The sequence below is a fragment of the Macaca fascicularis genome, chromosome 16 (assembly GCF_037993035.2).
Source record: "Macaca fascicularis isolate 582-1 chromosome 16, T2T-MFA8v1.1".
NCBI classification, from domain to species: Eukaryota; Metazoa; Chordata; class Mammalia; order Primates; family Cercopithecidae; genus Macaca; species Macaca fascicularis.
Window position 1 is genome coordinate 80961787 of NC_088390.1, and position 25578 is coordinate 80987364.

A 25578-nucleotide genomic window follows, 5' to 3' on the forward strand; every position below is an offset into this window, starting at 1 on the left:
TCTGGACTCAGTTACAAGTTTCTGGAGGGCGGCTGGTATTAACTCATCACCAGGAAGAGAGCTCAGACAGGCAGGGGCATGTGGCACTCACTGGCCCTGCTCCTTCTCATCCTCCCAGGTAAGTGGGCCTGGGGATTGAGGAACCGGAACCCGAAAGGCTGGGCAGGAAACAGAGAGGGTCTGTGCTGGAAGGATGGAGACAAGCTGGGGAAAATGCACTCATCCATGCACACATAAGAAAGAAGGAAGGAGCCGGGCATGGTGGCTCAAGCCTGTAATCCCAGCACTTTGGGAGGCTGAGACAGGCGGATCACGAGGTCAGGAGATCGAGACCATCCTGGCTAACACGGTGAAACCCTGTCTCTACTAAAAAAAATACAAAAAAACTAGCCAGGCACGGTGGCGATTGCCTGTAGTCCCAGCTACTCGGGAGGCTGAGGCAGGAGAATGGCGTGAACCTGGGAGATGGAGCTTGCAGTGAACTGAGATCCGGCCACTGCACTCCAGCCTGGGTGACAGAGCGAGACTCCGTCTCAAATAAAAAAAATAAAAATAAAAATAAAAATAATAAAGAAGGAAGGAAGGAAGGAAAAGAGAAAGAAAAAAAGGAAGGAATGTTTTGTTATCTGACAGTTACTAGGTTAGGTGTTGGGGAAATAAAAAATAACATAAATGATATCTGCTTTCTAGGATTCTGATTCTTCTCAACCCTGGCAGATGATAGATAGATAGATAGATAGATAGATAGATAGATAGATAGATAGATAGATAGATAGATAGATAGGCAGGCAGGCAGGCAGGCAGACAGACAGACAGACAGACAGACAGACAGACAGACAGATAGATAGATAGATAGATAGATAGATAGATAATAGATGATAGACAGATGATAGATAGATAGATAGATAATAGATGATAGATAGACAGATGAAAGATAGATAATAGATAATAGATAGATAGATAGATAGATAGATAGATAGATAGATAGATAAGAGAGAAGCAAATGGAGAGATGATAGATGAGAGACAGATAGATGCACAGACCGGTGTACAGATAGATGAAAGGACAGATAAATAGGTAGATACATACATACATACATGCATATATACACATATACACAAACTTAAATGCATGAATCCCTGAGGAACCTTAAAGGAGCACAGACACTCAGGTTCCAGCTCAGACCCACTCAGTCATGGCGGGGTTCAGACATCTGGTTAGTTTAGAAGCCTCCACAGCTTGTCTTGACTTGTGGCTAAAATGGAGCAGCTCAGAGTTACAGGAGGAAGACAGGCAATGAGGCAAGGATGTCATCGCTCTCTGGAGTGTAAGTAAACCCCACACATCAGCCTGCTTGAGCTTCTGCTCTGGACAAGCCAAAGACCAAAACCATTGTTCAATGTTGTAAGCGCAACAACTGAGACAGGTACAAAGTGGTCTGATGGCACCAGGGAGGGGCTGAACCAGCCCTTCGGGGAGGGGAATAAAAGTTTGAGTCCATCAGGCAAGGAAGAGAAAATTTCCTGGGCAAAGGGAGCAACTTGTGCAAAGGTATGTAGACAAAAATAGCATGGTGCTTAGGCAAAGAAAAACAACCATGCACTCCATGTGTGCACGAGTGTGTGAGTGTTGGGTGCGTGTGTGGGTGTGTGTGGGTATGTTTGGTTCCATGAAACTTTATCACATGTACAGACTCACAGGAGAGGGTTTTAGGTGTGTGGGGTGCAGTGCCAGTGGGCGGAGGAGTTGGGGGAAGCCAGGATGTCTACCTGTTCAGCTCTGGGATTTTAAAGTAAATCGGTGGCTGGCCAGGCGTGGTGGCTCACACCTGTAATCCCAGCACTTTGGGAGGCCGAGGCAGACGGATCACCTGAGGTCGGGAGTTCAAGATCAGCCTGACCAACAAGGAGAAACCCTGTCTCTACTAAAAATACAAAATTAGCCAGGCGTGGTGGCACTTGCCTGTAATCCCAGCTACTTGGGAGGCTGAGGCAGGAGAATCGCTTGAACCCAGGAGGTGGAGGTTGCAGTGAACCGAGATTGTACCATTGCACTCCAGCCTGGGCAACAAGAACAAAACTCTGTCTCCAAATAAATAAATAAATAAATAAAAATAATAAGCTGGTGGCTGCAATGAGAGCCAGGGATTGGTGGGGAAGCGAGTGTCACCTCAGGGCAAAGGAGGGAAGGTTTCCAAAATGAGAGGGCATTCAGTGGTCACTAGTATGGTGCATGAACAGGCCACTGTGTTGGGCAGTTGGAGCCCTCAGGAGAACTTTGTCAGAGGGGTGACAACAAACGAAATACTGCCGCGGAATTAAGGAACAAATGGATGTGAGAATTTCACAATTTAGGGGCCGAGGATAAAAGCTCTTGGTCAGTCCCCAGGGAGGTGCCGGAAGCCCTTGGCGGTGCCCAGGGAGGGAAGATCTGGACGTTGCGTTCTATCTTCCAGGGCGTTTCTCGATCGATGGTCCTGAAGCTGTGTGGGGCACAGAATGGGACTCACTGACAGTGCAGTGTGATTATGACCAAGGCTGGGAAACCTACAGCAAGTGGTGGTGCCGCGGAAACAAAATCCTCGTTACAATCACAGGATCAGAGCAAACAGCGGGGAGAGACCGAGGGTCCATCAGGGACAATCGGAAACACCGTGTGTTCACCATAATCATGAAGATGCTCCGGAGGTCTGACACTGACACCTACTGGTGTGGGATCGAGAGGACAGGCACTGACCTTGGGGTCCAAGTTGCAATGACTGTTTACCCAGGTAGGAGCGGCTCCCTCCTGTACTGAGCTCTGGTGCTGACCCAGGAGGATTCGGTGATGCTGTCTTGACATCGCCCTGGGACACCTGTGTGCACGTGCCTGTGCGTGCCTGTGTGTGCCTGTGTATGTGTGCCTAAGCTTGCCTGTGTCTATGTGTGTGCTGTGCATAGATGCATGTGTACAAATGGGCCAGTGTGTGTCCGTGTGCACATGTCTGTGTTTGCCTGTGTGCCTGTGCCTGTGTGTGCACGTGCACGTGTGTGTGTTGGGGGGAGGGGTTACACCAAGATTCTGGAGAGACTGGAAGACAGAGCAAGCCTCAGCGTCTTTGTACGTCTCTATCTGCTGTTATCAGAGGGAGCCAAGCAGAACCGTCTCAGCTTGGGCAGGCTCAGTGCAGGCTGAGAAAGAAGGCAGGTTCTCTTCTGCAAGTCACTTGGGGCAACCCGTGCCCCCTCAGAGCAGCCCCAGCCTGATGGGAGGACTTGTCAGGTGTACAGGGAGGGGAATGCAAGAAAATCTCAATCCCAGAGGTCTCAGCCGCAGGACAAGCATGTAGTGACCAAGAGCCCATTGGTGACCCTCTCCTTGGAGCCACCTCTCTCTCTTCCTCTCCCTCCTCTGGTGGCATATGGACAAACGAGGGCATGGGAGACTCTGACTCATTCCTGAAAGAGGGAAAAACAGAGCCCAGCATAGTGCAGAGCCTTCCCACGGGCCTCCTCTGGCTGCCCCGAGTCTTTGAGGAGCCTGAGAACTCAGAACGGGGGGCTCCCAGAAAGAGAGTCAGGCTGTCACCCTCACTCCACAGCCCAGCCCCCAGAGCCATCAGTGTCATCTCCACCACAGGCACCAGGGAAACTGTCAGCTCCCCATGCACACACACAGATGCTATAGCTCAATCATATATCTGTTACCTGTGGGCCCATTTACAAAGCAGGGAAAAGTCATTTTCAGCTTAGTATATGCAGATGTGGTGTGCCTGTGTGCGTGTGCAGTGGGGAAGTGTGCTGGTTTTAGAATGTTTCAGAAATTGACTTAAAAAGAGAACAAAGGCATGAGTGGAAGGAAAGGAAGAGCTGGGGGAGAGTCCCTCCAAGCCTAGTGAAATAAGGAAGCTTTTGGGAGGCAGGAAAACCTCAGCTGGAAACAGATGCTCTGCCCAGCTGCAGGGGGGAGGAGTCCTGAGTTCCCATGCAGGGCCCAGGGAGGGGCAGCCGGCTCTTAGGGTCACTTCGCTACACAGCAGGCAACAAAGAGCCTGCTTGAACCCAGGATGAGACTCAAGAGAACATCTGTTTGGCTCTGATGTAGAACTTCAAGAAAACAGAGTGTGATTCTCAATGCTCAGCTGTGCAACGCAGGACTCTGGGACTAAGCTGAGTATTTGTCAATTGCCTAAGCTGAGTATTTGTCAATTGCCTACGTAGCCTCTCACCACAAGTCCTTCATGGGTGGTACAGTGGTGTGTGTTTATAAATGAAATAATGTTACATTTTAGATAAGATACCAAAAAGATACAAAACAAAACAACTGTGTCTGACCTGTAGTGCTAAGACTAAATGCTTCACAGTCCTTGGAGGGGTAAGGGGTGACGTGAGCCATGGGGAAGCCTCCTAGGTCACCCTCAAAACTATCCTTCGTGTGTCCAGCAGCAAATCCAAGAAAATCATCTGAACCTACGACAACAGACGTAGCTGCACCTGGGACAGAAGACACAGCTGCACCTGGGACAGAAGACACAGCTGGGTCTGGGACAATGGACACAGCGTTACCTAGAAAAGCAGAAACAGCTGTGCCTGGGAAAAGGAACACAGCTTCACCTGGGACAGCAGACACAGCTTCACCTGGGACAGCAGACACAGCAGAAACTCTGAGAACAACCACTCCAACAGTTCTGGCCTCCTGGCCTTCTCTCACCCAGAGCACCAACAGCACCCAGCCCACGGCTCTTACCAGCCCCTCACCAGGTGAGCAGAGCTGGGCTCCCACAGACCTTTCCCTAGGCTACCCCACGACCACTCCTTCAGGGACTCTCGCCAGAGACCCTCATGTGGCACTGGTCAGGCGAGAGACAGTGAAGTGTGTAGTGGGCCTTCCCCTCCCCGTCTATACCTGAGCACTGCAGGAGATTCTCCTCAAGGAGCTGCAACAGGCTGAGCTCCAGAGAGCAGGCTCTGGGCTCCATGCTCTGCCAAGTCCCTCAAGCCCCAGGAGGCAAAAGCGAGTTGAAGCTTTGGGTGTTCTGGAAGGGCGGCTCTCTGTGTGGTTTTCCTGTGGCTGCTGTAACTGATCATTACAAACTTGGTGGCTTAAAACAACACAATCTCATGATCATACAGCTGTGGAGACCAGAAGTCTGAAATGGGTCTCATCGGGCTGAAATCAAGGTGTTAAGAGGGCTCATTCCTTCTAGAGGCTCCAGGGGAGGACCTGTTCCCTTGCCTTTTCCAGCTTCTAGAGGCCACCCGCATTCCTTGGCTCATGGCCCCTTCCTGCTGAAAGCCAACAAAGGTCAGTGGAGCCTCCCACAGTGCATCGCTCCACTGACTCTCCTGCCTCCTTCATTCATTTATAAGGATGCTGGTGATTCCACTGGGCTCAGCCAGATGATCCAGGATAATCCACCCTGGGTCAGCTGACGAGCAGTCTCAAATCCACCCACTGCCTTAACTCCCCCTTGCATGTAATCAAATATATTAACAGGCTCTGGGGTTAGGACATCGTTTGTGGTGTTCACTATTCTGCCTACCACAGTCACAGGCAGGGGTGTGCCCATCGCTGCAACTCCCCAGCCAAGGCTAGGGAAGGGCAGGGTGGGAGAGCAGGAAGCTGGGCCCCTTGCTTTTCTTTCACATTCCCAGCATGGTGGAGGGATATGGACACCAACCCGAAGCCCATCTCCCTTCGAGGGATCAATAGGATGTCTGGTCACAGCGCAAACGCAGCTGCCCCTGTTTAACCCCATCACAGCCCTGGTGCTTCAAGATCCCTCAAAGTCCAGGGTCAAGGCCCATTCTCTCCCTGGATCCTGCCTTCCATGCTCCACTGGCTCCCTTCCCTTCTCCAGTCCAACTCCCTTCCTTTCAAAGGGTCTCATTCCCTGGAGCCTGCCAGCACGGAGCCTGTGTTCCCTAGGAGTCCGGAAGAGGCGAGGCGCTGGGGATGCTTCCTGACCTGGCTTTCATCCCGCTCCACTGTTTGCAGAGCAGTTGTTCTGCTGAGCGGAGATGGCAGTGCCAGGACTTCTAGCGAAACAGGAGAGGCACAAGGGGAAACTTGGCAGGGAGAGACCAAGGGTGCAGTGGAACTTGCAAGACCACGGGGAGTGGAACTTACAAGAAGAGCACAGTGGTTTAAAGGGTATTTTTAGAATGTGCAATATGGCAGGCCTGCTCTCGCTCAAGAAAACCCTGAGCGAAATTCACATGACTCATCACTGCTTCCCTGCCTGGGCTGGAGGCCAGCTTCAGGGAGAGAACAGGGGTGGCCTGCGGGGAGGGGCCCTGGCACCGGGTGTGGGGGAGTGGATGAGGAATAAGATTGGGAAATCAGACTCTTAAACACTGATGGGGACTCCCCAGAACCCACTGATTTAGCTAGACCAAGTATTAAACATGTGGGCGATATGAGGCAGCAGGTCTCAGATCTGCGGTCATAAAGTGGGTCCCCAAGCAGGAAGAAACGCCTCACGGGAGAACCAAGTAGATAAATAGCCAGGTTGATGGAAGTCGGGGAATATCTTCCTCTGCTTCAAAGGGGTAATAATAACTAGATTTGAGCTTGAAAGATGGGCAGAAGTGACAAAGGGAGACACAAGGCAGAGAGAGGAAGAGAAGCAGGAAGACAGGACACAGTAGACCCTCAAGCTTGGCGGGACACAGGTGAGCAGCGGGGACTGTGGGATAGAAGACCAAAGGCAGGCCTGGCTGGACGCAGTGGTCCACGCCTGTCATCTCGGCACTTTGGGAGGCCAAGGCAGGAGGATGGCTTGAGCTCAGCAGTTCAAAACCAGCCTGGGGGATATAGCGAGACACCATCTCTGCAAATACATTTAAAGGCAGGGCAGTCACAGCCAAGGGCAGCGAAGGGGCCGGGCCTCAAACTGAGCCTGTGGGGAGGCCCCTGGAGGCTCAGTCTCTGGGTGGCATGACTTTGCCCCTTGCAGGGGGCTTCCCTGTTTGGGGACCAGGCAGCTGAGCAGGGTGGCAGGTGTTGGTTGGGGAAGAGGCGGCTCACTCTTGGCATCTTGACCGCTTTGTCCAGGATCCTGCTGTGCAACGTCCACTTCCTGCTCCCGATCTCCCTGAAGGGGCTGCTGCTCCTGGACCTGCTCCGCACTGCGCTGCGAGTGAGTAATGCTAAGGGGCCTCCGGGGGGAAACAATGTCACAGCCTGAGCCGGGGAACCGGGGAACCGCAGCTCCCACACCATCGACACCCTTGGAGGAAACAAGTAGAACCTCTGGCCTCCTATCGGGTAATAAGCAGCAATTACAGTTCCCCAGGAGACAAGGGTCCCTGCAGAGAGGAAGCATCCCTCATCCTGGCCTCAGGAATGCAATCCCACTCCCGGCCGGTGCTACACAGCACAGGGATGCCGAGGGGGCCTCTCTGCCTTCCGCCACCTCTGCCTCAGGAGCAGATAAAAGAAAGGACAACCCCTCTTACACACTGATTCCTTGGAGGCATCTGCCTCTCACCTTCACGGATCCTCCCTCAGGCCTCCTTTCCTTGTGGCTCCAGGATGACCCTGTCAGAGATAATGGACTATCATTCAGTTGCAGAGGCCCCAGGGCCCGTCTGGACTTTTCCATCCCAAGAGGGGCTTGGCTCTAACCCCTTTGTGTCTATGACACTCTCCATCCTCCACCTGGCTCAGAACTGGCACAGCCACCACCACTCACTCCTGATTCAACCCAAGCTTGGCCCCTTCCACCTCTCGAGCTGTACGACAGCAAATGCAGGATGCTCAACCCTCATATTTCAGTCCCCCCAATTCACTCATAATTAAATAACAACACACTTCTTTTTCTAACTTTTAAACGTATATATATTTCCTCTCAATAAAGTTGTTAGGATTATTATTCTCTTCCGCTTACATTCTTCCTGAGCTCTGTCTGCTCATTTTTTCCTCCATATTTTACTTTAAATACTTTTTTTTAAATTACTATATTTCTTTTCTTAGCTCCTTTTTTTGGAGAGATCTTGTTGTCTGTAATTTCTCTAAGGAGGGGAATTTTCCATCTGAATTCTTCCTCTATTGCCTTGAGCACTTCCTCTCCTGAGATGGATTCTTCAACTACCATTTGCTAGTGTTCATTTCTTCTCCTTGACCTCATCAGCTGTAAACTGCTGCTGGTTCGCTTTATAACTTTTCTTTGAATGAAGTTGAAGATTTGCCAAGAGTAGTGTCAGGAGCCATGGAGGGCAGAGCGTGGAGGGCAGACCGTGGAGGGCAAAGCGTGGAGGGCAGAGCATGGAGGGCACAGCATGGAGGGCAAAGCATGGAGGGCAGAGCATGGAGGGCAGAACCATGGAGGGCAGAGCATGGAGGGCAGAGCATGGAGGGCAGAACCATGGAGGGCAGAGCATGGAGGGTAGGGCATGGAAGGCAGAGCATGGAGGGCAGAGCATGGAGGGCAGAGAGTGGAGGGCAGAGCATGGAGGGCTATTGACACAGTGGAAAGTTTGTTTTCGGGAACACTCACCACTTGCCACATCTTGACTGACTGTGTCCATATGGTTCATGTGTTGAGAAAGGGCAAGACCTCAGGCTCCAGCAGCCTGCGTGCTGCTAAGCATGGGAGAACAGCTTGTGTTGTAGCAATGTGTGAACCCTGGCCACACAGGCTGGTTGCTATTGTCATCTGGAGGCTTCTTCACTCACAAGTCTGGAGCATGGGCTGGGGTGATCCAAGACAGCTCTGCTGGGACTGTTGCCCAGAGGCCCTACATGTGGCCTTTCTGTGACAGCTGGGTTCTAAGAGGGAATATTCACAGACCATCCAGAGGGCAAGCGTTTCAAGAGACTGAGGAGGGAGCTGCAGGGTTTCTTCTGACTTAGCCTTGGAAGCCATACAGAGGCCCTCTTGCATGCATTCCCCATAGGGGCAAATATTGGTTCTTGCAGGGTGAAAAAATATTTTTACTCTTTTTAGATATAAAACGCAGATATAGATGGATGGATGGATGGATAGATGGATGAATGGATGGATGGATGGATAGATAGATGTACAATACGTCTTTGGTATTAACATTTCATGAGGGGAGATATTTAGGGATATTCCTTTTTAGGGATTTTTTTTAAGGGATATTCATTGTTATCGTAGGATAACGATGAAAAAAAATGTTGAGAAACACTGTTCTAGTCCACTGGTTGAAACAGTCACAACTCACTCAGACCCAAGGGGAAGGGACATAAGCCCCAACTCTTAATGGAAGTAGTGTCAAGAAATTTGCAGCCATGTTTTTAAACTGTCTCGTGGAAGAATCATAATTTAGTGCCTTCATGTCACATATAAGAATAGCAGGACCTGAAGGGGTGAAGCCACCTGGTCCCCAGTCACAAGGCCAGGGAGCAGAGTTGGTTCTGCCTCTGAATGGCAGCCTGGAGCTGGCCCACACAGCATCCCTGCAGGCCCATCTGTGCGCTTTAGAAGGTCACTTCCCAAGCCTGCTGGGGGCACCATATGGTCCCAAGCATAAAAATGAGGCTCTGAAACACGTATCCTTTACTCAAAGGTCACAGTCCAGCAGCCATTACTTGCACAGACATGTCTTGCTTGGGTTCAGTGGGTGAATGATTAAACAAATTATTGTACACTCACGCAGTGGAATCCAGCTGAGCAATAGGAAGGAATCAACTATTGATTGTGGTAAGTGCAACAACTTGTATGAATCTCAAGGCTCAGTGAATAAAAAAGTCAATCTCAAAATATTACATACTACATAATTTCATTTGTCCTCAAAAGGACAACACTGTAGACATGGAGAACAGATTAGTGGTTTCCAGGGGACAGGAATGGGATAGGAGTGCAAATACATGGGACAGCATGAGGGAGATCCTTGTGATGATGTATGGTTTCTATATTTTGACTGGGGTGGTAGTTACCTGGATCTATAAAATTGCGTGGAGCTCTACACAAACACATCCATAAACCAATGTATGTTAAAAATGGTGAAAACTGAATAAAGTCTGCAGTCCAGTTAACAGTATTGTAACAATGCCAGTTTCCTGGTTTGGGTATTGTCCTACAGTTATATAATATGTCACCATTGAAGGACACTGGATGAAGGATTCACAGGTCTCTATGTTATATCTGCAATGTTAAGCCTATAATTTTTTCAAAATAAAAATTTCAAAAATTAAAACCTCCAGGGGCTCCCTGTGGTCTCCAGAACTCAATTCAAACTCCTTGGTCTGCCATGAAGCCCTTTCATAACGAGGCTCCAGCCCCATATCTCACTTCTCCCTCGCGTGCACTCTGCACACATGGTAATGGTAATGTGGCTCCTGAAGGTCCTGGTTTCCAGCATGCTCTACGACTGTCCCCTACCATTGTCTGGGACAATCATCCCCCAGTCTTCTGCCTTATTTTTATAAATCAAGCCCTCAATTTTCCTTCTCCGCCTCACTTCTGTGTCCGCGCAGAGCACTGTGCAGACCCCTGACACAAATTCTAACACACTGCATCGCTATTGTTAGTCTACATCTTAATCTTCCCTTCTAAAGGAGTAGGGACTCTGCATAGTTTAAGTCCTTATCTGTAACGCCCAGAACAATGCACCATAGACACACAATAAAAGTTTATTGAATGAATGAGTAAATAAAGGGAAAAAAGAATGGAAGAATAGAGGAAAAAAAGGGAGTAAGGAAGAATGGAAAATTCAAAGCATGGAGAAGCCACTGTTTCTTTCTCCTGCACCTGCTGTCTGCCATCTGTCTACTCTTTCTTAACTCTTCCCTTCCGGCTTCTGCTCACATTGCTCTGTTGATATGCTCTTCTGAGCTTCGTTAGTGACCTTGTGAATGATAAGTTCAATAGCCGCCTCTCAATCGCGGTCCTCCTCCACCTCTCCAGCTCTGCTTTCCTCCTTGAAACATTCATGGCTCTTGACTTCTCATCTTCCACCTGTTTGTTTCTGCTCCAGCTCCTTGTTCAATGTCTCTTTCTCCTACCCTTTGTCTTTAAATGTAGGTGCCCCGAGGGCTCTGTCCTTGGTTCTGACCTCTTCCCTCCATGCTTTCACTTTTTCCTGGCCTCCAATTAATCTTTCTACACACATTCCTCTCCAGCGCTCCACACTCTGCTAACCCAGATCTCTAGCTATCTGCTAGACCTCTCTGCCAGATAATTCCAAACACACAGAAAACTAAGCTCTGCATCAACCAAACCTGCTCTTGACTTTCCTACTTCTGTCAATGATGCCCCATTCCTCTGGTTTTCCAGGCTTGAGACTCCGGACTCCCAGATTCTTCCTTTCAGATTTTGCTACATCTGCTAGGTAAGTCCTCCTAAAACACATCTGCAATCCCATCTTGTTCTGCTCAAATCCATCCCACCGTAGCTAATCAAAGTTTAAGTAAGAGTTGAGTCCTAAGCCTCCTGAACCTGCCACCACCTGAGTTCTTCCAGGTTAGTTCCATCTGGCCTGGCACAGAAAAACTTCACTCCATTGGAATCTTAGACACATCCTCCCATGAGCATCTGTATGTGAACAGTACAGTCCATTTGCTGATAGGTCTTCTATGAGTGACTCTTGTTACAAAGATTATTTCCTGCCTCTCTGCTTTCACTTACGCTGTTTCTCTGTCCTCTCTCTCTCTCTGTTGCTCCAACCATGCCCCACTGGAACCCTATACCTCCTTCAACATCACACACGAATATCACCTTCTTTCTCTGACCTGGCCAATTTAACATGATATTCTCCTCACCAACCTCCTGACATCAGGAAGCAGCATCTTCTGTGGCTCTAGAGTTCTTCCTATGCTGTAATGACTTGGGAGCTTATCCTTCTCATAAAATGAATCATAAGCTCCTTTCTTGCTCATCATGATATTTCCTGGGTTAATATAATTAATATGGGCCTTGTTAGATTGAATTTCTCTTTCAGCACGAGTCCTGGGCCAGCCCCACCTTTCTCTGAGTCACCATGCATGATGGAGCTGGGAGCCCCCCAGAGATCAAGTTCAGAGCACGGCAGCTCTGCCTGAGCACTCGGCAGTCATAGGGGCGCTCCATGTGCTCTGGACACTGGCATCACTAGCTGAGGATGAGGTCGGGCCTGGGGGCAGAGGGAGAGCACTGGTCCAGATGCAGGTAGCAAGTGGAGATGGTGATGCTTGCTTGTGGCAGATTGTGGGAGTCCTCCCCACAAACTTTAGGGAGATGGAGTAATTGACAAACATTCAAAAAACCAACTGAGCTCGTTTCTGAGCCAGGGGTCCCCAGTAGTGATGATGACACTGTGCACTTCAAGTGTGGACAAGTATCCTTCACCTCTGCGTCCTCCATCCTGTCTTTGAAAAACGATGTCTGCTCCGCCTGTGGAAAAGGTTAATTGCTAACAGGTGGTCTCAGCCAGACTTCTAAAGTGGACAGAGCTGACTCTGTTGACCCTGTGCACAGGACACCCCCAGGTAGGGGAATTCCAGGAGTGATATCAGGGGCACCCACCAGTTCTTTCTCCCATTACTGTTTCAACTTGTCCCAGAACTTTAACCTGGAGCTGCTGATCCATGGCTCACCCAGGCAGAGATGTTCTGAGCCCAGCCACACACTGCCTGGTTACAGGGAGAGAAGGAGCCTTAAAGCCAGGGAGACCCAAGGGGTGACAGAAGAAGAGAGGAGCCCTGAGCATGTAGGACACTGGGTAACTGCATGAGCAAGCTCTGCCGGGACCAAGCTCCCTGGGGGTTGTTCCAGAGAAAGAATGGAGCCCTGTGAGCCCAAAGGCTGGGACTGTGAGGACGTGTCCTCAGGGAGCCTCCTGTCTGCGGGAAGGAGGTAGTTACTGCCCTGGGGGAAACTGGCCTGGGAAGCATTTATGCCAAGGAGAAGAATGAAGGGCCAGACTCCTCCAGAAAATTTTTTCCCTTCCTTCCTCCCTCCTTTACTCTCTCTCTCTCTCTGTCTCTCTCTTTGAGACAGGGTCTCTCTATGTTGCCCAGGCTGGCCTGGAACTCTTGGGTTCAAGCGATCCCCCTGCCTCAGCCTCCTGAGCTGGGATTACAGGCACTCATTATGGTGCCCGGCCAACTTCCAGGGAATTCTTGCCCTTGGGAAGTGGGCATGAGGGCAGGGAGGCAGGGAACTGAGGAGGAGAAAGGAGGACCCCCAAGCTCCACACTGAGGCCTCCAAAGGAGTGTCCTCTAAGAGCCAGGACCCTCCTTTGAGGCACAGGAACAATAAATCCCTCCAGAGTCCACAGGTCTCTTGCATCCAGTCTGAAAGGTTGACTCCCTGCGCAGGGAGGGCATTCCTGGGGACAGGGCTCTGCAGGGCTTCAGGTCAGCCTGGCTCTATCTCCCAGCAGGAGCCCGCTGAGGCCTGTTCACCCAGAAGACAGCACCCAGCATGCTCAGGAGCAGGGGCAGCTTCAGAAGGACCACGAGCAGGAAGTGAGGGCTGCTGAGCCGGAACCTGCGGGGGACACGGTGAAAATGAGTCACTTCCCCGGCAGAACCCCCAGGACCCTTCTCTCTTCACCTCTTCCTGGGCTCTGACTCTGGAGGCCAAATAACCCAGGAGCAGCCAGGGAAAGGACCTACACCAGGGCAGCCCCTTCTGTGGCCCCCATCCCTCCTTGTCCCTCCATCAGGGACTGCCCGGGGGCTCTCATCAAGGAGAGGTGATGGAGTGAAGAGAGAAGAAGGACCCACTTCCAGGCGCACACGCCACAGCACCCTCTCTGTCCCTGTCCACTCGCAGCCTCCACTTTATCAACTGACTTCTTAAAACCAGTCCCATCTCTCACTTTTTTTATTTTCTGAGACAGGGTCTCACTCTGTCACCCAGGCTGGAGTGCAGTGGTGCAATCATGGCTCACTGCAGCCTTGACTTCCTGGGCTCCAATGATTCTCCCACCTCAGCCTCCTGAGTAGCTGGGACTACAGGCACGCCACCACGCCTGGCTAATTTTGTGTTTTTTAGTAGAGACGGGGTTTCACCATGTTGCCCAGGCTGGTCTCAATCTCCTGGACTCAAGTGATCCACCCTCCTCGGCCTCCCAAAGTGTTAGGATTGCAGGCGTGAGCCACTGCACCTGGCCACCACGCTCACTGTTTCGCTCCACTCCTTGTTCCCTCCCCTCAGGGTCTGGCCGCAATATCACAGCCCTTTCTGGGTATCTTTGGGAGAGGAAGGAGAACAGACTCAAACCACAGCCTGAAGCAGGCCCATCTCCCCACAGACCCAACAGACAGCTCCTGGTGGCAAAATCCCCAGCTGAGCAAAGACCTTTGAAAGGGGCCACAGAACTGGGACCCCAAGTCCAGAGCTGGATGGGGAAGGAGACAGAAAGGGATGGGGAGGGGACGAGGGCTGCACATGCACCTGAACTCAACCTTCGACCTGAGTCCCACTAGTTGCCCCGTAGGGAAAGGTGTTCACAGCACAAGTGACATTACTCACTCAGCATCCACATGCAGACTCAGAGAGTATGAGAATCAGGACCAGAGATGGAGAGAAACAGCAGCCAGTGATGATCTCAGGTCATGGTGCACCACCACCACCGGCTTCCACCCCAGAGCTGCTCCCTCCATGGCCTCCAGGCCCTAGGCGCTTACCCCGAATTTTTGGTCAACACCTCCCCGGTGCTGAGGTTTCGCCCAGGGTTCACCACCAGGAAGATGGGAGTTGTGGCTGGACGTGTGGTCCTTGTTGCTGTTAGAGATGAAAATGATGCATCGGGCCGTGCCTGGGCTCCCGGCCATGCAAGAAGCACCAGTAAGGAAGTCACACAGAATCACCTACTCACAGAAGAGGCTGGAGAGACCTCTGAAGCCAGATCCAGGGCACCTCCTAGGTGAAACCCCCCAGGGACAAAAGGAGCCCTTACCAGAACCAGCCATGAGAGTTCCCTCCAATAAGTGCCAGGTCTCTCTCCGCATCTCAGAGAAAGACTCTTACCATTCTGCACACTCTGCCTTCATCCCGCTCTGCCTGGGCTTCTGCAGCCTGATGTGGAGTTCCAGGAGGAGGAGGGGTAGGAGGAGTCTAAAGGAAGATGGCTCAGCCTGTGGCCCAAGAAGCCTTGTAGAGACCATGAGAGGGGGGCCCCGAGCACCCTTCAGGTGGATGCTCTTTTTTTTTTTTTTTTTTTTTTTTGTGACGGAGTTTCACTCTTGTTGCCCAGGCTGGAGTGTAATGGCGCGATCTCAGCTCACTGCAACCTTTGCCTCCCAGGTTCAAGCGATTCTCCTGCCTCAGCCTCCCAAGTAGCTGGGATTACAGGCATATGCCACCACGCTTGGCTAATTTTGTGTTTTTAGTAGAGACGGGGTTTCTCCATGTTGATCAGGCTGGTCTCCAACTCCTGACCTCAGGTGATCTGCCTGCCTTGGCCTCCCAAATTGCTGGGATTACAAGCGTGAGCCACCGTGCCCGGCCCATGTGGAAAGGCCACTGTAGGCCGCCCCTAGAGAGGGGATAGGTTGTCACTCGGCTCCTCCTGGGGACTTCAGGTGACCACCAGACTATTGACATAGTCTACTCCCTCATTGCCACTGGACCCCCAGCTCATGATCTCCCTAAAGCAGTTGTCCTGGAGGCTCAGCCCTTCACCAAGGGCCCGACATAGGCTTGGTGTGATCCGATAAGCAGCCTTCGACCGCTCTGTTGCTGGAGATTCGCTGATGGATGTGACCTGAGCCCCACCCCGTTGGAGGGGCAGAGACACATAAACAGATGGACTCACTTCAGCCGGAAGCAGCCCTGGGAAGGAGCCCCAGCAGGTGCAACAGGAGCACAGGGGAGGAGCTTGATCCACTCCCAGGCCAGCAGGAAGGAGGGAAACATGGGCAGCACCTAGCAGAGGCAAATGCCGGACCATGGGTTGCTTTTGGAAAGTGAGAGACGTGAGCGTGGTGATAGAGTCTGAGTCTGAGGACAGGAGATGGTGTGGATGGCTAAGGGGCAGGGGGCAGGGGAATTTGGTTGAAGAGGGATGGGGAGGCAGAGAACCACAGGACAAGGAGCCAGCCCCAGGAGGATCACCCTTGGACAGGATGGGGAAGCCTGTCCTCAACCTGAAAGGGAAGGGGGAAGAATGAATGTAGATTGCATGGAAGTTTGCAAGTGGGGAAGGAAAGAAACTGATGTCCTGTGTGTTCTCAGGAAGGTAGATGTACAGGAGGTAACGCTGGAAACTCTGAACTTCTACTGGCAGCCACAGGCACCATTTTCTTACTTTGTTTCCCCCAGCAGCGCTAGAGCAGGTGGATTTTAGACAGGGTGGCCAACTTTCCCAGGACTTTTCTAGCCTTAGCACTGAAAATCCCACATTCAGGAAACCCCTTAGTCATGGGCAAACTGGGATGGTTAGTGGCCTTAATTTTAGGATTGATCCAGGGATGAGGGTTTTGTCAGGTAGATAAGGAAATACAATATAGGAATTATGGGTGCTACTAAGAGAAGAAAATGTCAGGTTGGTCATGATCTCACGCCTATAGTCCCAGCACTTTGGGAGGCTGAGGCAGGTGGATGGCTTGAGGCCAGGAGTCTGAGACATGTCTAGGCAACGTGGCAAGACCCTGTCTCTACTAAAAATCACAAAATTAGCCAGGCATGGTAGTACACACCTGTAGTCCCAGCTACTCAGGCTGGGAGGATCACTTGAGCCCAGGAGGCGGAGGTTGCAGTGAGCCGAGATCACTCCATGGCATTCCAGCCTGGGCAACAGAGTGAGGCCATGTCTCAAAAAGGAGAGAAAAAAAGAAAATGTGATATATTTCAGGGGCTCAAAGTGGCCTAGGAAGGAAGTGAGGTCAGAACAGGAGTGACGGGGACAATAAATTGGGGGAAATGGAGGGAAGGATCAGAAGACAGAAGGTCACTACAAGGTTGAGAATAGGGACAGTGGCATGAGGATGGGGGAGAGCTGATTGATGAAAAGTTGTCAAAAAATAGAATGTATGAGTGTAAGACTCTGAGCAGCGACCAGGTTGGGTGATGACAAGCTCTGAGATGTTTCCTTGGGGTGCGATTCTGAAGAGAGTGGAAAATAAAGGACACCAAGGTTGAGAATGTTAAGGAACCCAAGGCAAGATTGCCAAGTTATGCATTAAAACCTGCCAAGATAATGGCAGAGGTTGAAGTGGAGGCACTGGCAGGTCCCTGCTGAATGAGTGGGAGCAGCCTGGAAGCTGATGGACAGCCTTGTTGAGCACAGGTAGAAGGTGTGTGTGGCCATCTGGCGCAACATTTAAAGGAAGCAGGTGGAAAGTCACAGGGCAGAAGTTGTGATGGGGACAGGAAGAATTGAGGCATGGCTCCACGGCCCTCTAGCATATGGGGAGTAAGAGAAAGAGCAGCTTCCACTCAAGAAGCTACTAAACAGGAAGCTCTTCCCAAGCAAGACATATTTCAAAACAGCATGGTAGGAGGATGTTCTGTGAGGAGGCTGCAAATGTACAGGAGTGTTTCTTCTTTGGTACAGGCTTCCCAAAGGGCACGGTGGAAACAGCTTTGGCTCAGTATGGAGGGGCTTCCTCCATGCTGGGTAATGGGGTGAGGCCCGGGCCCCATGGGGGTGACGGCACCTGAGCTGTGCACCCCCCAGTCCACCTAAGGCTGAAGGATCAGCCGCCTCTCTCCGTGCCCATGCTATGGGCTCCTCCCAACACCACTGTGACTGAGGACAAGACAAGACTTGGAGGCACACTTCAGTATGCCACCCACCCTTGTTCCCTTGTCCTGTCACACCCTAAAGCCCTGCTGCCAAAGTGAGGGGAGCTCTTACCTGGGGAAACATACACCCTAACCAGGGCCGAGGGATCGCGTGACCATGAATCCAGGATCCACACTGTCTGAATTTTGCACCAGTAAGATCCAGCATCATCTTCATTGAGGTTCTGCATGGTCACAGTGAAGGCGAGAGCCTCCGGATGGTCTCTGATGGACACGCGGCCATTCCTCTCCACCTTCTCTTCTCCCTTGGTCTCCACAATGCTCTCACATGATGTGTCATACTGTCCTCGGCACCAGTATTTGTTATATCCCTTGTACGTGCTCTCATACTGACACCACACTCTCAGAGAGCCCCCCACGGTGCCAGTCACAGAGTCGGGGCCCGTCAGAGACAAACAGCCTGGAAAACACAAGCCCGAGTCCCAGGTCTCCATCCAGATGGCCCTATCAGCAGCCGTCTGTCTGAAGCTTGAGGGGAAGGTTGCCAGGGAGACCTGGGTGTTTCCTGGGATGGGGACCTGGAGGAATACCTGAGCTTAGGACCTAAGCCAAAGAATCCCTGTGAGAGAAGAAACCTGTCCCCTGTGAGATCAGAGACACCAAGTCACAGCGCAGGGGCCCTAGCACTTGGAAACCAAAGCTGGAGGTAGGAGCAGAGAGGAGCTGTCCCGCCTTGTCCCGGGCCCTGCAGCCTCTGCCAGGCATGAGATTTGGTCATATACAAGATCACTTCCCTTCGGAGTGAGACCCATGTATTCTGGGGTCTTCTGCAACTCAGGCTTATTCTTTAAAAGCACAACGTGTGGTTTCCTCCACTCTCAGAGTGTTCTTGTGGGAGGGAAAATAACTCTCCTGCTCTGATCTTAACCACTCTCTGGGAAGAATCGACATGACCCTGGGAAGAGGGGTTGTGTCCAAAGGAAGCCCTGATAAGCTTCTTTACATGAATTTGGGACACAAGATCAGCCTCCCCGATAATAGTCCCCAGGTCTTGGGTGTCAGAGGTCACCACGCATTCAGAGGAAAGAGGGAAGCTGCTCTCTGTAACCGAGTGAGGTGCTTTGGGTCCTGGGGGGAAAGTGGGGCTTAGAATCTGGGAGGCAAAGTGCGAGCAGTTGATACGGAAGGAAAGAGAAGGGAAAAGAAAGGCTGTAGGTAGGCAGAAGTTCAGGCATTATGGGATGTGATGCTCAGCAGAGGCCCCAATATCTTGAGCGAGTGCTGACAAACTTACAAGAGGCTTTGACTGAACTTGAGTGCATGTGCACGTGCACGTGTGTGTGGGTGTGAGAGAGGGGGAGAGAAAGACAGTCACGAGGCTGAGCTTTGCATCCCCCAAAGTAACCTGAGTTAGCAATAAGAGGATGAACACACACAGGGGCCACGGAAGCTTAAGCTGTTGGAATGAGCAGAAAGTGTGAAACGACCCCTGGTATCTGCGAGTCCTACGACCATCTGGGCTCCTGAGCTAATTACATCTAGATCCGAGGTGACTGAGGACGGAGGAGTCCCTGACTTCTGGCTTCATTCATTTCTCTCCCCTCCTCCCACCACCTGCCTTTCCTCCCCACTCTGTCCCCAGCTGGCTCTGTCTGTCATATGCCTTGGCAGATGTGTGAGCCGCCACCATGCACACCTTCCTCACCCCACCAGCCATGCTTGGTCTGAGACAATCTCACTGTCACTATCTCTTCCCACCCTCCTGGTCCCTCCCACACTCAGTAGCACCTGTCACCCCCACCCTGACCCCTTCCCAGTCCCTACCCCAAACCCTGCTCCAAACCTGTGTTCTCCCGCTCTGTGCTCCCTTGACCACAGCAAAGTTGCTCCTGACCCCACATCTTCTGAGAGCTTCCTATTTCTCTGTTGTCCTAATTCTCGTAAGAACCTTCCTTGCCCTGGATGCTGTACACCTTCAGGAATCTTCCCATTCCCAAATCCCTGCTCCCCACCTACGTTCTCCCCCAAGAACATGTTGCCCACAGCTGCACACCCCTCCTGAGATTGCAGAGCCGGTCCTCACCTCCTCCCTTCCACCTGCCCCCAGCCCCCTCCTAGAGGTGGCACATCCCAGCAGCACCTCCTTCCAGGTTCTGGACAGAGCTCAGGACTGCATTTCCCACAGTGGGAGTTTGACAGGGTACAAAGGGCTCATCACAGCCAAGAGTCTGGTGGTGGAACCGAGGCCTGCTTGTGCTGCTTCCGAAAGGGATCATTCCTGGAGAGCTTGGGGTTCTTCTTCTGCCAGGATCAGAGCCAGCCCCTTCAGAGCTGAATGTGTCCTAGAATTCCTGCCACTCCAATCAATAAGATGCCAGCTTCAGATGGGAAGTCAGACTCAAGAGAGCTTTCCAGGTTCCTTCCAGCCCAAAAAGTCTTTAATTCCTCAATTGCATAAGAACTGCCCTGGCCTTCTGCCCCTGGCCTCTGGAAAGAGGCTTTCTCCTCTGGAATCTGTCCTCCACATTCCTGATTACAACCTGGACTCTTTCAGCCCTGCTAGGAAGCAAATGTTTCACCTTCCTCTCAGTCACACACACACACACACACACACACACACACACACACACACTGGGGAGAGCACAGCTGAGAGAGGAAACCATGGGACCATTTCGTCCCTTCCAGCGCTCAGAGCCACTTACTTTTAGCTCCTCTGGACTGAACTGTTTCCTTTCCCAGGTCTCTGTTAGGTAAACCTCCAGGTTTAGGGGTCTTTCTGGCTCACAAACTTTACAACTTTTCAAGCCATTCTAAGTCAAGCAAATAGCAGTCCCTTTGCAGAGTCAGAATCTCATCCTGAAAAGCCTAAAAGTGCTATGGGGAACCCCAAACCTAGCAAATCTGGAAGGTCACCCTAGAAAAGAAAGGGCCTTCTGCATTCATGATGGCTATTCTCTCCAGTAGGCAACCTTCTCATTGAAATGAAACCAATGCAAATGAATCTTCTGAAAAGACAAAAGATGATTCTTAAAATGTGGAAGTCACGGCTGGGCGCTGTGGCTCACGCCTGTAATCCCAGCACTTTGGGAGGCTGAGGCGGGCGGATCACAAAGTCAAGAGATCGAGACCATCCTGGCCAACGTGGTGAAATCTCTTCTCTACTAAAAACACAAAAATTGGCCAGGCGCAGTGGCTCCAGCCTGTAATCCCAGCACTTTGGGAGGCCAAGGCGGGCAGATCACCAGAGGTAAGGAGTTTGAAACCAGCCTGGCTAACATGGTAAAATGCTGTCTCTATTAAAAATACAAAAATTAGCCAGGCATACTGGCAGGCGCCTGTAATCCCAGCTACTTGGGAGGCTGAAGGGGAGAATCACTTGAACCTGGGAGGCGGAGGTTGCAGTGAGCCTAGATCATGCCATGCACTCTAGGCTGGGCGACAGAGTGAGGCTCCATTTAAAAAAATAATAATAATGCAAAAATTAGCCAGGCGTGGTGGTGTGCACCTGTAGTCCCAGCTACTCAGGAGTCTGAGGCAGGAGAATCGCTTGAACCTGGGAGGCGGAGGTTTCAGTGAGCCAAGATCGTGCCATTGCACTCCAGCCTGGCAACAAAGCAAGACTCCAGCTCAAAAAAAAAAAAAAAAAAAAAAATTGGAAGTCACTCGTAAAGACTTATATTTCAGAGGCACGACAGGAGTGTGGATAAGGGTACTATCTAAAGCCCAGTAAGCAAAGCCACCTCCAAAATGGAGGTAAAGCAAGGCAACTTGCAGAGGGGAGAGCCTGGATAGGTGAGCTTAAAGAAAAAGATAAAGTCCAAGGCAGGCAGATCACTGGAGGTGAGACCAGCCTGGCCAACATGGTGAAACCTTGTCTCTACCAAAAATACAAAACTGAGCCAGGTGTGGTGCCACATGCCTGTAATCCCAGCTACTCAGGAGACCGAGGCATGAGAATTGCTTGAACCTGATCAGCGGAGGTTGCAGTGAGCCAAGATCACCCCGCTGCACTCCAGCCTGGGTGACAGAGCCAGACTCCTTCTCAAAAAAAAAAAAAGAAGAAGAAGAAGAAGAGGAAAAAAAGGATGAGATGAGGGGTGTGGCTGATTAAATCACAGACCCTCAGATGTAGATCGTGGCTTCTAGTTGCTTAGCCCAATTTTCTACTTAATATAAAAATATAATGAAAGCAACTTTTCATGCAAAGTATTGGCAAATGACACCAAATTACTGTTGTTTGAAAGAAGAACCAGGATTGGATTGGGAAGGAGTGGGGAGATCTTTGTTGTTGATAACATTCTAGTTCACGGATTGGCCAGTGAGTTCACAGATGTTTAAGTTACATATAATTAAAATAAAAGAGGGTCTTGAATGGACCAGTGATAAGAGAGTGTTCCATGACCCATGATCTAATCCTGGGCACCTGAAGTTAAGGAAAAAGAAGGTTATGCTAATTCCAAGATACTTTCCTCTGTCCTGCTAGAGTGTTACCTGAATGCAAGATTAGCAGGTCTCAAGGAAATCCAGCATGTTCCTGGAAATGATTGATGGAATTATAAAAATGCGTCTGTGCCTTTTTTGAAACATGTGCTTGCTGGTTGCTTGAGGTTAATGGGAGCTAGTAAATATTGGACAGCAATCAGTTCAGAATGGAAATACCAGATGATGTTGCAGAGAGATCAGCTATTTCGTGACTATTACTCGGTTAGCCTTATTCTTGACACCTCTATGGCCAATGGAAAGAGCTCTGTGGAGGACACAGATCTGGACTTCATTTCCAGCTTGTCTATTTAGTTCTTATGTCATCAGATATCCCATCATCAACTTACTTATAAAGTGGAGTCAATGCTATTTGCCCTGCCTAGGTCACAAAATTGCTCAGAGGGTTAAATTCTATCATCTGTTTGGAAGTGTTTGTAGGCTATAAAAATGCATAATAAATAGAATTCTAGTTTTGCTCTTTCTTTATTTTTTACTATTTTGTAGAGACGGGGCCTTGCTATGTTGCCCAGGCTGATCTCAGACTCCTAGGCTCAAGCATTCCTCCTACCTTGACCTCCCAAAGCACTGGGATTACAGGTGTGAGCCACCACACTCAACCAACGTTTGCTTATTTTGTATTTGAATTTGCTTCCTTCCTCTTTGTCATTTATCATCCATGCTAGAATTGCCCCTTTCCATCTCTCTTTCCCAGTTAAGATTTTCAGAGGGACCTGTGAAGGTCACTTGTGAGCCTGAGGATGGGGAATGAAATAGGAGTGGAAAGAGAGATGGAAAGGGCAAAGAAAAAGGAAGCAAATTCAAATACAAAATGAGCAAACATTGGTTGAGTGTAGTGTCCCATGCCTGTAATCCCATCACTTTGGGAGGTCAAGGGAGGAGAACTGCTTGAGCCCAGGAGTTTGAGTCAATGTCATCTACCTGGTCTTCTTCCCTTAAATCTCTGTCATTTTCACTCACCCTTCTAGAAAGAACCTTGTCATTACATTGGGAGGTTTCTATGTTTTATGAGGGAAATCAACCATAAAATTCATTCTGCAAACATGAAGAATGTCCTCTAATTTTTAGCCTAAACTTATTTCCACAGACAAATGTGTTTTCCTGCATTTTGCATTTTGAATGTCTATTAATAAGAGTTTCTCTTCTGAAAGTCCAACCTTTGCAGGACAGTTTCATTTACTTGTTTACACCACACCTTGTTCCAGGAAGGATTTAAGGTAGATGTTGAGGGTGGCATTTTAGACACTTGGTTAATTCTTTTTTTTTTTTTCTTTTTTTGAGACAGGGTCTCACTGTGTCACCCAGGCTGGAGTGCAGTGGTGCAATCTCAGCTCACTGCAACCTCCGCCTCCCAGGTTCAAGCGACCCTCCTGCCTCAGCCTCCCAAGTAGCTGGGACTACATGCATACATCACCACACCCAGCTAATTTTTGTATTTTTAGTAGAGACAGGGTTTCACCTTGTTGGCCAGGCTGTTCTCGAACTCCTGACCTCAGGTGATCCACCTGCCTTGGCCTCCCAAAGTGCTGGGATTACAAGTGTGAGCCACTGCATCTGGCCCATTAATTCTTTCTCACAAACCATTCCAACCCCTTTACACTAAGCTTTGTCAAAACAGAACTATTGTTAATTCTTGAACTCTCCATGGTCCTTAATATCCTCACACTTGTCCATAAGATACTCCTTTCTCACTCAGCCAACTCATTCATCCTTCAGGATGAACTTCCAGTGAAGCCTCAGTGACATCTCCCACCCTTCAAAGAGCAAAGTGAGGGGTCCCTGTTGCATACTCTCATCACCACATGAATAAGTCTCTACAACAGTAACTTCCACATTGTATTGTAGTTAGTTGATTCCCTCAATTCAGAAATTACTCTTAATTACAGCACCCAGAACAGTCCTGGCACATATCTGGTGCTTAGTAAGTGTTTGTAGGATCCATGGATAAATGATTGAATGTACAGAAGGATGCACAGGTGAATGAATGGATGTATCTTTCCCTTTTCTGTGGACACTTTACCTCTGGCTTAAACCCAGGATAGCTCTTCTACTTACTGTCCTGCCCTCTGCAAAACCAAGTCCCCAAAGCCACAGCCCCACTCACCTGAGAAGCAGAGAAGGAGTAGAGCTGGGAGCAGCCACATGGTCCTGTCTCCCTGGCTGCCGTCCTCAGCAAATCTAGGTCCCAGTTGGAATCCAAGTATGTGTAACAGAGCCTGGATCATCCACTTTCTACTTGTCCAAGTCTCCTTTGTGTTCTCTCTCTTCTGTTTCCTTTTTTGCTTTTAAAGGATGCTTCCTAATTTTAAGCCTTACTTAGCAGAAGGGGAAGGGTGGCAAGAGACGCTTCTGAGAATGGACTAAGCACAAAGAAGAAAATCTGTTGACCTTCCTTTAATGTGAATATAATGGTTGGCTCACCCCCTGAGATTTCATGACTCAGGACTTCATGAAAGTCAATCCCAGTTTACGAAACCTCTCCAGCAGAGGAGACTCTGTTCTCTGCCTCTTTCACTCTTCTTCCAATCTGGGATTACTTTATCGATCTAAGTAGCTTCCCTTCTCTATGGCTGCCTACTTTTGAATCATAAAACACCCTCTGCTTAAGGAGCTGTAGTGAGCACTCCCCATGTATTTCTCAACCGTTATCTCCATGCGGATGACTTCACACCTCTTCCTCTAACCCAATATCCCAATATCCCTCCTGGGCGCCAGATCCTACTTTCTAACTTCCTGTAGGGAAGCTTCACCTGCTTATACACTACTAACCTAGTTCAGTATGTGGGTCATGGTCCACACCACAGATTCTGAAGTCACACAAACTCAAATCTCATCTCCATCATTCATTAATCATCTGACCTTGGGCATGTTGCTATATCACTCTCATCCTCAGTCTCCTCATCTGTAAAATAGAGAACTCAGGACGATTCTTTCTCGTAGGGTTGCCACGGGAAATAAATGAGTTAATGTAAGTAAAGTGTTTGGTACAGTACCTGGAACATAGTAACTGCGCAGTTAACGTTAAACACCTTTAGAATAGTCCTGGACCATTGAAATAGCTTCTCATCTGGTCCCTCCACTAGCTATACATTCTCTCTAATCCAACTTGCACATCAGAAGATACTCTTCTTTAAGACAGGTATCTGAAACTATAATTTCTTTCCTTCTCTTCCCCCAGAGATACCCATCCTTGATACCCACAGCCTCTAATCTTTACTATCTTTTAGAACTCTACTGGATCATCTGATATTTCAAATTTTGTTGTAAGAGCACAACTTCTTATCTTTTATGTACCACTATATCTGATGAAATATTATATAGCCAGGCATGGTGGCACATGCCTGTAATCCCAGCTACTTGGGAGGCTGAGGCAGGAGAATCACTTGAACCCAGGAGGTGGAGATTGCAATGAGCCAAGATTGCGCCATTGCACTCCAGCCTGGCGACAGAGCGAGAC

General features: G+C 49.9%; 2 protein-coding genes across 5 annotated transcripts in view; one reads left to right on the top strand and one right to left on the bottom strand.

Annotated features, from left to right (window-relative positions):
* Nucleotides 1-13431, top strand: LOC123569561 (CMRF35-like molecule 7). Its single transcript, XM_065531944.2, has 5 exons — nucleotides 1-118; nucleotides 2456-2770; nucleotides 4425-4739; nucleotides 7036-7120; nucleotides 13309-13431. Exons 1-4 carry the CDS (start codon nucleotides 79-81, stop codon nucleotides 7077-7079), a joined length of 714 nt encoding a protein of 237 aa, XP_065388016.1. The 5' UTR covers nucleotides 1-78; the 3' UTR covers nucleotides 7080-7120; nucleotides 13309-13431.
* The window catches only part of CD300E (CD300e molecule), a 22973-nt gene continuing 7957 nt past the window's right edge, over nucleotides 10563-25578 (bottom strand). The window contains exons 1-4 of one of the 4 annotated variants that reach the window (XR_012426105.1): nucleotides 24226-24382; nucleotides 17734-18081; nucleotides 14406-14657; nucleotides 10563-13415 (exon numbers count right to left, since the gene is read on the bottom strand). Coding sequence is in view for 3 of the 4 variants with exons in the window: in XM_065531945.2 (XP_065388017.1) it covers nucleotides 13295-13415; nucleotides 14561-14657; nucleotides 17734-18081; nucleotides 24226-24346 (687 nt within the window). In the remaining variant the exon portion in view is untranslated. Of the gene's footprint in view, nucleotides 13416-14405; nucleotides 14658-17733; nucleotides 18082-24225; nucleotides 24383-25578 lie in introns of those variants that run through there. The other 3 variants (XM_065531945.2, XM_005584862.5, XM_074020325.1) reach the window with 3 other exon arrangements.

Excerpts from the sequence above, each read along its gene's own strand:
- LOC123569561 (XM_065531944.2), top strand. The coding sequence starts at position 79 with ATGTGGCACTCACTGGCCCTGCTCCTTCTCATCCTCCCAG. Across the intron at positions 2,771-4,424 it reads TGCAATGACTGTTTACCCAG|CAAATCCAAGAAAATCATCT; the intron begins GTAGGAGCGGCT and ends TGTGTCCAGCAG. Across the intron at positions 4,740-7,035 it reads TCTTACCAGCCCCTCACCAG|GATCCTGCTGTGCAACGTCC; the intron begins GTGAGCAGAGCT and ends CGCTTTGTCCAG.